The following is an 11,477-nucleotide window of genomic DNA, read 5'->3' as shown; positions in this document are numbered from 1 at the left end:
TTGCCCTTCCTTCCTTCCTTCCTTTCCTTCTACAGGCAATGCCAATGTGTTTTCAGGGCTCTCTTTTAAATTATTCTGGTATGCAAATCGCTTCCTGCTGACCATTGTACGTAGATGGACCATTAAACAAACATTTGAAACCCGTGGAGTAGCAACTCCTGAAAATCCCATGAGCCCACATGAATCTGCACAGTCTTAGATCTCCGGCACTGTGCTTTGACTCAATGGCAGTAGCATAGCCAGGGGTGGGGTTTTGGGGGGTTCACCCTCTACCAGTTGGGAGAGTGCAACGAGGGTGAAATTAGAGTCACTAAATAGGGGTACAGAGTATCGCATTCCTGTTCCGCTCCGGAGCCGTTCCGTGTTCGCGATTTGGCCGATCCAAGAACTCTCCGTCCATGTTGAGTCACCTCTTTTCGAAACCGATTTCCTGGGTGGCTAGCTGGCTCGACTGTGCGTTGTTCTCCACTGGAGAAACGGGGAGTTGGCGTCCTAATTGCTAGGCGACGCAGCCGCTCTGACTCAAGATGGCTGGCTCGCTCGTCGTTGTGGCTCAGTGTCTCTACTCTGCTCCTTAGTCAGTGACTTTAGGTGAAATCCCCCTTGCAAGGTCCCCGTGGAATCCTTCACGAAATATTTTTCTGGCTGGCTCATTCCCATGGTCAGTATAATCCAGAAGGTCGGGCGCGGCAGGAGTGGCTCGCCAGACAGTGGTTTACCCAGAATTTCGCCCATAGGGGGGTGGGGGGTGTTGGGCTACACAAGGTGGTGTAAAATCGAGGCGAATATGTACGAAAAATCGAACCGTACCTGCGAAAAACTGTTCGAATTTTCGGACGTCAAAATACATTGGCTCAATGGGGGGAAAGTCCTAATTTTTGGAGTCCGAAAAATCGGTGGGCGACTGTATTTACATGCTTTTGACCGAATATTGTACAATCTCACAAAATTTTAGGGAGGTATCCTCGAGATATTGGGGGGGGGGGGGGGGGTTCTGGATAAATCACTGCACTGTCGCCAGAGACCACGGCGCTGTAACGTGATTAGGGAAGAATGAGCAGCAACTGCTCCTGAAAAGAGGTATATTTTCAGAGGTAAAAAAAAAAAAAAGAAAAGGAGAGAGGAAGCTCCACTCCTGCTGCGGAACGGGCCGTTCGCAGAAGGTCACAACGCTTCGCACGTTGCTGAATCGTTTGTGCGCTTCAGTAAATTGCATTACGATACATTGATCACACGCCATTCAGTGAAAATATTTTGCATGCTCCCTTCGGATAAAGTGCTCCACGAAATGGAATCGAGTCCGACGTCGGCGATGTCTCGTGCTTTCGAGAACCAATGGGAATGGCCGAGGCTCCCGCTCCTCTGATGTCACAACCTAAAAGTGGAAGCTCCTTCAACGGTTTCTATCTCGTCGAGGATGACACGTAGAAAAAGTCCCCCCCCCCTTTTTTTTCCCTTAGCACTCTGGCGTGTGGTATAACGTATTCATGATTTAATGACCATGACAATGACCATTTAATGATTCATGACCATCCTGAAAAAGTCCTCATTCCTTTTAGACTAACTAATCACTTCCAGCACTTATTCGTTCCCAAGACATCTTGTGACTGGAATGACTTACCTGCGACCATCGCAGTGGTCCGGGACTCAACAAGATTCCGTACTTTACTCCATCACGTATTTGATGTGGAACTTTGTATTTGCAACTTATCATTTGCTTCATTACTATTTCCACTCCCCTCTGTAATTCCACGTGACTTGAGAGTAAATAAAGAAAGAAGTGAGATCCGGTGCGGATCCAGGATTTTTCTGAAAAAAAAAAAGGGGGGGGGGCTTGGATTGTGGTGTGCTATTTCCGAGCGGTTTGCCTGCCGGCGTAGCGGTATATTGCTCGAGGGGCTGGTCACGTTTGCTGAGTGCATCCTCATTTGTTTTATCGCAATGCCGAAAATGCCCCACTCAGTGAATGCGACAACTTTCGCGTGTATACCGTTAAGATAACGGCATCGCATCCGTGCGATATCGACCAGCACACTCCTTTACATAATCGCCGCAAACCCTTCTTTCCCTCTACTTTTCATAAGCGCCGCTAGGGTGGCTCACCACACGTTAAAAGCGCGTTTAAGTTAACTCTGCTTCAAGCTGTACGTGTTTGCTTCACTATTAGGTGGCCATGTAGACTGTGCTGTTGTCACGTACGCAACCTTCCGCGAGTCTTCGATCGTTGCATGGTGACGCCCAGCACAAATATTAATCTTCGACACGCAGTGATCACTCACGTGCTGTGGTGTTGACATCTACGAAGTCCTAGTCTAGTCCGTGTGAAACGCTAGAGGGAACCAGAAGAAGAACCTCCTTAAGGAGTTTCTTCAAAGAATATGCTATCTTTTTGTGCGATGCTGTATCGCACAAACCACCAGCATCTCGCTCTCTCTCTCTCTCTCTCTTTTTGACGGCCTCGGTGGCTCAGTCGGTAGTGTGTCCGCCTGCTGATCCAATGATCGTGGGTTCAAAGCAGGACGAGGACGGTGGAAACTGTGTGGAAGGGTACAAGTTGCTCAGACACACCGTCTTCCGCGAGGGACGTCAAATGCGGTGTGACGTGTGTCGAGATTGGGTGGGAAATTAATCCACAGACCCGACCACTGTGGCGTCGCTCGTGATCACAGTTGTCTCGCGACGTAAAGCCCCGAATTATTATTATTATCTCTCTTTTTTGTGTGCTATGCATTGCATGAAGGGAAGAAGAGAAAGTAGATGGAACCATGCATTACCCCGCGCGGATTCCGATACGCTGTGTTGTCGCGTCTGGTCCAGGCATAAGAATCCAGGAATTTCCCAAGATGAAGAAAAGGCGTATTCTGGATGAGACGAGCGAGTGGCAAGCACTGACTGCTGGCGGTAGCTCAGAAAATGATCTCAACATTTCAGATGACATGTCCTCCGCGACCTCAGATCGTTCAGGGTATGGCACATCTTTGATACTTTCATTTTAGAACGGGCTATCCGGCATTTGCCAAGAAGTCATGAACAGCAGGCGCATTTAGCAGTGCCGTGTACGCTGGAACATTCTGAAATTCTCATTATCGGATCTTCTGAGAGGTCAGGAGGGACAACACTGACAGCTACCGCACGGGACCTGCGCATCTAAGATCCGCAAACGCGTTAGTTGAAATAGCTGTATCCGCATCCACGCGAATATTGGGTATGTTCGCACATCCGCGATCATTGCGTTTGCAGGAAGAACGTAGGTGAACGTAGTCGCCATTGCACCGCCCAAAAAGAATGAATCCAAGCGAAATCCTCTTTATCAGGCAGAAGCTAGGCGCCATTTTGATGCAGTCCACCTGCTAGTCAACAGGTGCTTTTGTCGCGCTCAATGTAATCTACCGCGATCGCTGGCTTATGACCCACAGGCGCCTGTGGTAAGGGGGGCTTAGTTATCAAACTGAAAGGATTCAAGGACGAAGGGTTTTCGAAGGACGCGATACGCTTGTGTCTTCTCCATGCATCGTGAACAACGCTTTGCATCAACATCGCGTCGGCGACCGGTTGACGACTGGACAACAATAGAGCGCATAGAGGGAGGTCGTTCAGCCGTGACGTTGCATGACACGGTTCAAATTAGGCTCCTCCTAATGGCCACTTTCTCTCGATAAACGGCTCTGGGACAGGTGTCTAGTTAGCGCCGCCTACACAATGGACCTTTTCACAACGGCCTATGCGCATGACCTTGAGGCGCCGGAGAGGGTAATCTCCGTCTTCACTAGATGGCGCAGTATGGGGACGACAGAAGTGGGGTCCAGTGGAGAGACCGCACGAACGGCGCGAGCTCGTCGGTCCCACTCCGGACCGGTATTGACAGTTTTGGTCCTTTGTGCTACCCACGTGGATTTGCTTTGGCGCTCGTCGAGCGTGGTTTCCTCTTTCTTTCCATCTGCATTCTTCCCTATCAGCTCCCCTGCAGGTTCTTATACCCTGGTCAAACAACACGTTTGGCGGTCCCGACACTCTCCATTCATGCCTTTTGGTGATCCTGTGCTTCAATTTCTCTTTCACATAGATACGGAAACGAGCCGAGCTGAGACAACACATAGAGCCTCCGCCCTGACTCATTGACTGCACTCATTGGCTTTTTCGTGAATTAGTCGTTGTATTACTTTACATTTTTCGCAGCATGGCTGTTGGCCAATCCTACATTTACCATCCATTCCAACGCTTTTCATTGATCTCTTTCTACCTACAATACCAAACGTTTCTTCAGAGCTTTCCATCCTTCGACCTTCGGCGGATTTTCATCATTTCTTCCGTCTCACATAGAGTCACTAAATAGGGAGCAGAGTAGCGACACTGAGCCACGCCGGCGAGCGAGACCGCCATCTTGGGTCCGGCGCGGCTGCGTCGCCTAGCAATGGGACGCCAATTTCACCCTTCTTCGCCGGAGAGCAGCGCGCAGACGAGCCAGCTCGCAACCGAGGAAACCGGTTTTGGATGGAAGGGACTCAACATGGACGGCGCGTTCTTGGAAGGAGAAACCACGTGACACGACCGGCCCAATCGCGGACACCGAACAGCGGCTCCAGAGCGGAAAAGGAATGCGATACTCTGTACTAGAGATGAGTGCGGGTATGAAAATTCGTACCCGCACCGCACCCGCAGTAATGTCATTGGCTCAACCCGCACCCGCACATCCGGACGCGTATCCGCATACCCGCCGATATACCCGCAGCCCGATGCATACGCATATTTCAGTTATGCCACATAATCGTCACCGCGCGGTATAATTTATTGATGCGGGGGACAACGTCCGCCTCTTTTCCAACGCGTACGCTGTGGCCACTGCTGACATGGTTGCCAGCTTACTGATGCGAAGAGTACCAGTGAACGGGTCGAGAAATAGCCAAAATTAACCCTATGTGGCAAACAGCAACAACTTTATTTTGAGATGATGAATTGGAAATAGGACGACTTGGAAAGTATTTTGGGCCAAATGTTCGCAATGAATCGGGTCATACAGTAAAATCTGACAGGTTGGTTTCGCGCCTGCGGGTATTGCGGGTATACCCGCGTAATCCGCGGAGGCAGTGCGGGTCTACCCGCACCTTGCCCGCAACCCGCGATGACACGGAAATGTGTACCCGCAAAGAACAAATCAGCGCGGGTACCCGCGGGTATCCGCGGGTATACCAGCACCGCACTCATCTTTACTCTGTACCCCTATTTAGTGACTCTAGTCTCATAAACCGTACATTTGTAACGCGCACTATAAACACTCCACAACGTTCGAGTCAGGTAATACATAGACTAGTACCTTTATCTACGAAAAAAAAAAAGAAAGAAGGAAAACAAAGAAGAAAAGAAAGAGAAAAAGCATGAGGTCTGCGCAAAGTGTTCTATAATAGTATAAAGCGGACTCTGTATAAAAGCTCCTTGTGATGCCGTCTGCAATGTTTGTGTATTTCTGTGCAGACAAGGGCTCCTGATCGGGACCAGCGTTGCCGTAAGCATCGCGTTTTTCGTAGGCTTTCTTGTCTATATTACCACGCACGCCAACGTTCCTGAGAGTGACCTTCTGTGGGGCAGCGAACTGGTAAGTTATCCATTTGGGAGGCATTGTTCTCACCAAACCGATACTGAAACCTGCCGCAGAATGACGCAACCGGCTTCGCCACCGCTCGACGCACGAATCTGTCGCACAGGGTTACGACTTTGCCACCGACCAAGGTGACTCGGAGCGGTCAGACACTGCAGAAACCTACGAGCTCTCCGACGGCAACTGCAACTGATGTCTCCACGCTACCAGAAGTGATTCTTGTTGTAGGCAAGTTGGTGTGATGCATTAATGGAACGAGGGTCCTGGCCTCTTCTTGCACGTGTAGTCAGAACAGTTCCGAGAGGCGTGTGAGAGGGGCGGCAGCCCCGAGCGCTCTGGTCAGAGAGGGAGCGCCGCACGACGTGTGCCCCAGTAATCGTTGCGAGGAGAGAATTTTCACTGTAGAGTTTATTGGCGGTATTTTTCACCATTCATTTCGCAATTTATATATTGCACAGTTTCACTTTCTTTTAGTGATTCATTTCATTTCCCACGTCACCATCAGAAATGGGGCAGAGTATCGCCCCTGCGATGAAATTCCCCATTCATCATATTAAAAATAAAGGTGTTGTTGTTGTTGTTCTTTCAGTGATATTTTCGTTTCAAGTGCAGAACGTCTATGTAACAAAATAATTTAGCAGTCGTCTGTCCGTAGATGTGGAACACACATGTAAATTATATGCCTAATATTCCTTTTCTTGCTACTGTCGTTAGATACTGGTTCGGAGGTTGGAGGGTGGGGACTTTACGCTTTACGGGCAATATGCCCTAGGCTAAGGTTTGCCTCAGGACGACTGTGCTGCAGTTGCAGCAGCCGCGAGTTGAGCATGAACCTCGTCGCAAACTTTTCCTTCTACGACACCCAACAAACCTAAACGCAGTAGGGCGCAGGTTGCTAGTTGTGTTAGTGGAAGCAGAAGAGAAAGCCCCACACATAGCGCAGGTACATGCAGTGGTGACCATAGTCGTGGTTCCACACTAGTGGTTTCAGCGTTTTCTGACATCACCATTCGGAATAGAGAATAGGAAATGTTGTCTCACTGTACAAGACCTATGGCAGGTCCGCGCGGCAATTAAAAGGTTTACTTCCAACGCTATAGGAAAATGTTGATGGGTATAGACACACCTATTCGTACGCCCATTAACTGAGTTGTGATCAATTTTCAGCCACCGAAACCGAGACGTCGGTAATGGAAGCATCACATGCCTCTAGTACGTCCTCACGCATCACCGTTACAAGAGAGGTCACCACGTCTACCACAACCGATACCAGTTCATCGCAAGCCACACAGTCACGAACACACCCAAAAACTACAACTTCCACTTCACTTGGGACAACTAGGTCATCGAAAGCCACAGAAACTACGAAGGTTGTGAAAAGACGAAAAAAAAGAACCAGGTCGAAAAAGAGGACCCCGCCGAAGAAAGTGATAATATCGACGCCGACGAAGTTGCCCACAACCACACGGCCGAAGAATGTCAGAAGGCGAGCGAAAGTCACTAGGCGAGCAAAAATCGTTAGGACATCGAAAGCTACGACAACCTCAAAGCCTGCTTCAAGACGCACTACAACGTTAGATACCAGCGCAGAACTCGAAGACACCGGAAGCACGGAAGAAATACCTGAAGACATCACCGTAACAAGGACCAGCACTACACCGTCGCAAAGTACTTCAGAAACTACGGAATTGCTGTGGTTCCTACAGAGCGACGAGACCACAACAGCTTTCAGGACCACAGCGTCACCTTCCAGACGGCTTCGTCCAACGAAAGCTTTCATGCCGAAAGCAACCACTAGCGTTTTCGTGAAGTACGATTTGACACTGCCGGATTTTGCTTCAACAAGTACAACCACAGAGGACGACGTGCTCGATGATCCAGCCTTCAGAGATTTCATCGGGAGGTTGACGCCCAGGCCGTTCGCACGCGCGCGAGAAGGGGCCAAGCGTGTGCTTGGGCACAACCCCAGGACTATATAGTACTCATTATGTATTACGATTCAACTTGCCTGTTCGTTTATAATCTTTTTTCATAACTGAATACATATTGATGATGTTGTGCAGACATGAATCCATGACTGCCTAGTTATTGCTATAGCTTAGCCGCAGAGGCGCAATGGAGACAGTAAAGGCCACAGGGTTCTCGACGAAAGCTTCTTACATTAAAGACATTTGAATAGTGCAGTTCATCATTGTGCAGCGCAATGAAAAATTTGCTTCCAGGAACTCCATCAGGCCTCGCTTCCGCTACAGCAACGCGTAACAATGACGACTGTTTCGGCGGAAAACGTGATTTTTCTTCCCACAATGTCTTTAGGTTCGTAAGGGGTCTTGTAATACCAGACAACCGGTTCTAGATTGGACTGCTTATTGGGCAGAAAATTGTGCTCGTTTTGTGCTCGTCGATGACAAATATAGAACTGACTTTTACAACCTTATGGTTTTGCCGAGGTAATGCGGCGTTTTGCGAAACAGGGCCATGGGAAGGTATATTTATCTGCTAGAGGCTCCAGCAGTATTGATCGGCTACACGTTTTACGATAACCTTGAGAAATTTGACGATAGGGCGTCGCAGCATACATTTCAGTCCATTTTGAAACTGATATTTTATTCACCGCTGACTACTGATTATGTATTGAAAGCTGTTTGGTGTCTGCAGCAGCATAGTGTTGGTTCTTGCAGGATCCGCCGTACTTGTCTCGCCAAAGCTGTCTGTCATTACAGGTGGTTATCTGGAGGCTACGATAGCACATGTGAACTTCCATTCAACGCCAGATCAATCGTGTTGTTCTGTCTGATCGCCTAAAAAAAAACACGTGTGAACTTCATATCGACACCCCACGGATGATCTTATCTGCCCATCTTCGTGCAAGTCACTATCGTCAGGGGATATTTCCGTTTCCGTGCTTCGTGCATAAAACACGTCCTTCTTCTGACGCCTCACTGTTTTGGTGTCTGCAGCAGCAGAGTGTTGGTTCTTGCAGGATCCGCCCTACTTGTCTCACCAAAGCTAACTGTCATTACAGGTGAGCAAAATTATATTTATTTTATCGCTTGCTTCAACTCTGCTGCTGCTGACCCGAAACTTGTCCTGCCGTGGGTGTTTTCTATTGTGTGTATTACATTGCAATGTGTGCGAAAGTAACTGGCAAGGACCTATCTGAGCTGACGGATTGTAAGCGAGATATGAAGAACGGTTTTAGGGAACTGCAAGATATCAATGAACGTAATTACCGTCAAGAAATGAGAAAAATGAAAGTGTCAGTCGAACACATGAGTAGTAAGTTTGATGAAATGACGCAGAAATTTAACGTTCTCATTAAAGAACAACAGCAGCTCAGATCTGAAAATGCTGAACTCCGTACGGAAAATGAGCGCATGAAACACGAACTTGGCGTGATCAGTGTAAGACGGATCGACTGTGAACGATTCAGTCGCAATCGAAATATTGATATAAAGGGTACTCCCCTCAACCGAAATGCAGGACGTACCGCATCTGTTATCCAAGATCGGACTAGCACTGGATGAGCCCATTACCTCGGACGACATCGACATATGCCTGTACCGAACTCATCTGCCAAAAACATACTAGTGTAAAGTAAGTTTCGTAACAAACGTGATGCAATTATCAGGAAAGCTCGCGAAAGGAGTATACACACATCGCATATTTTGTTGCCATCGCAGATGCCTATTTTCATTCATGAACAGCTATGCCCAGGCCTAAAGAAGGTTCTAGGATTTGCCACCGCAATGAAGGAGCAATCTAAACTTGCTTACGTTTGGGTACGGAACGGCAAAGTGTGTATTCGAAAGACAGAGGGCAGTCCTGTGGTCCTTGTTTACCATGTAGACGATGTGGCTAAGGTATCTGGATGAAACTGCACGGACACTTGAATAATAAGTGTCAACCGACATACTAGTACCCCCGCAAAGTATTACTAAGCCTGAGAAAAGTTCATCTGTTCTTCACATGAATGTTTGCTCAGCAGGTAATCAAGCCGATGAGCTCTTGCTATTCCTTTCTATTCCTAAAGTTTGCGTTTGACGTTGTCATGTTCTCGGAAACATGATATCAAGGTGATAGCGACGTCTTTGTTCTGCCAGGTTACACGCCTTTCTTTATAAATCTTAATGGCAAAAGAGGAGGCAGCGTGTCCATGCAATTTAGTAGGCCTATTGCTTGTGATGTATTACATGATTTCACATTCACAAGTAGTGATTGTGAAATATTAACTGTCATAACACAAAGGGATGTCTTTAGTGTTCTCTATTGCCCACCCACTGGAAACCTGGAATTGTTTCTTCAAACGGTAGAAAAACTGTTTGACTTTGTTTCTTCGCACAACTATACCCTCTGTCTTGGAGGTGATTTCAATATAAACATGTTAGAAGGTTGTTCTTCCTCCCAATCACTCCTGTTGCTGCTTACGTCTTATGGCCTTTCAAATGTTATTTCTGATCCGACAAGGATAACAGTGAATAGTTGCAAGCTGTTGGACCTTTTCATGACAAACAACGAGGCCAGTGTCAGCTCTGGCGTAATGTCCTGTGATATTAGCGATCACTTACCTGTATATATTTTCATTGCACCTTGCTATCGGTATCGCACGAGTGACCGGACACACTTATGTACAACATATTAACGAGGTTGCCTTACAAAACTTCAGGTCAGCCATAGAACAAACTGACTGGACACGCGTTTTCGTTTGCATGTGTGTTCAAGAAGCATACAACACTTTTCTTAGTATGTTCAAACAAACATATGATGAACATTTCCCCCTTAGGGCTGTAAAAACGCGCCGCAAATTGCGTAAGCCATGGATGACTACGGAGATTCTTTCGCTAGTCAAGAAGAACAGGGTTGTTCCAACTGTTTTTAGAAGATCGTAGTCCTTCCAGTCTTGCGACTTTCAAGAGATATAGAAATCTGGTACGACGAGCGATTAAGCGTGCGAAGACTGCCTACTACTACGATCTGTTCAATAACCTAGAAGGAGGCTCAGCAGCAATGTGGAAAGCTATTAATCGAATAATGAAACCGTTTCACGAAAATTGTGATGGAATTGTTCATAATGGAGTAAGGCTCGTGCACCACGAACAAACAACGATGCTCATACGGCATGTAGTTATATAAAAGATACTGGAAACTAGGAGAGGTTAGCGAATACTAATATTAAACAGAGCAAATCACGTGACTGTAATGAGATACAAATTACACCTGTCAAGGTTGTCATCGACGCTATTGCTCCTGTCTTGGCATATCTGTATAACCTTGCACTTACAACCGCAACATTTCCTATAGTGCAATGCAAATGGCCCGAATAACTACAAAAATATGTTTAAACATTTTAGGCCAATATCTATAGTACCTGTTTTTTCTAAAGGGTTGGAAATATTATTATATAATCGTCTTGCGAAGTTTTTCTTCAAGCACTCAGTAATGAATGACCGTCAGTTCGGTTTTCGGAAATCTCGTTCAACGGAACTTGCAGTACCTGCCCAGAAGGAATTGCTCATTCGTAATTTTGAGGAAGGGCTATACACTATTGCAGTGTGTCTTGACTTCTCCAAGGCCTTTGATTTCATTGATCATTCGTTACTTCTGCAAAAGCTTGGGGGTAAGGGGTTCGCGGTGTCACCCTTTCTTTACTAGATTCATACCTGTCAGCAGATTACAATATGTTTCAATAGGCAATCACTCCTCTAGCGCACAGAAAATAAGCTCTGGTGTACCACAAGGTAGTGTACTTGGACCGTCCTTGTTTTAACGCCTAGATAAATGATATCAGGCAGAAACTTGTGAAATGTTGTGAAATGTGCTAATAATGCACTGACTGCTCTGAATGAGTGGGCTATCAAAAATAGTTTTCTAATCAACAATGACA

General features: G+C 47.1%; 2 protein-coding genes across 2 annotated transcripts in view; both read left to right on the top strand.

Moving 5' to 3' along the window:
• The first annotated feature begins 2,759 nt into the window (after positions 1-2,759).
• LOC135400799 (uncharacterized) lies at positions 2,760-7,657 on the top strand. Its single transcript, XM_064632716.1, has 4 exons — positions 2,760-2,965; positions 5,470-5,590; positions 5,650-5,821; positions 6,761-7,657. Exons 1-4 carry the CDS (start codon positions 2,766-2,768, stop codon positions 7,570-7,572), a joined length of 1,305 nt encoding a protein of 434 aa, XP_064488786.1. The 5' UTR covers positions 2,760-2,765; the 3' UTR covers positions 7,573-7,657.
• Positions 7,658-8,509: 852 nt separating this feature from the next.
• The window catches only part of LOC135400797 (acetylcholinesterase-1-like), a 45,240-nt gene continuing 42,272 nt past the window's right edge, over positions 8,510-11,477 (top strand). Inside the window, exon 1 of the mRNA XM_064632714.1 lies at positions 8,510-8,618. The gene's annotated coding sequence lies outside the window, so the exon portion shown is untranslated. The remainder of the gene's footprint in view (positions 8,619-11,477) is intronic.

This window comes from Ornithodoros turicata, chromosome 7 (genome assembly GCF_037126465.1).
Source record: "Ornithodoros turicata isolate Travis chromosome 7, ASM3712646v1, whole genome shotgun sequence".
Taxonomy (NCBI): domain Eukaryota; kingdom Metazoa; phylum Arthropoda; class Arachnida; order Ixodida; family Argasidae; genus Ornithodoros; species Ornithodoros turicata.
Note: the sequence above shows the minus strand (reverse complement) of the source record. Positions and strands in the feature narration are given on the sequence as shown.

Coding starts and splice junctions, on each gene's coding strand:
- LOC135400799 (XM_064632716.1), top strand. CDS start 2,766: ATGCATTACCCCGCGCGGATTCCGATACGCTGTGTTGTCGCGTCTGGT. Junction 2,966..5,469: donor GCGACCTCAGATCGTTCAGG/GTATGGCACATC, acceptor ATTTCTGTGCAG/ACAAGGGCTCCTGATCGGGA. Junction 5,822..6,760: donor AGAAGTGATTCTTGTTGTAG/GCAAGTTGGTGT, acceptor ATCAATTTTCAG/CCACCGAAACCGAGACGTCG.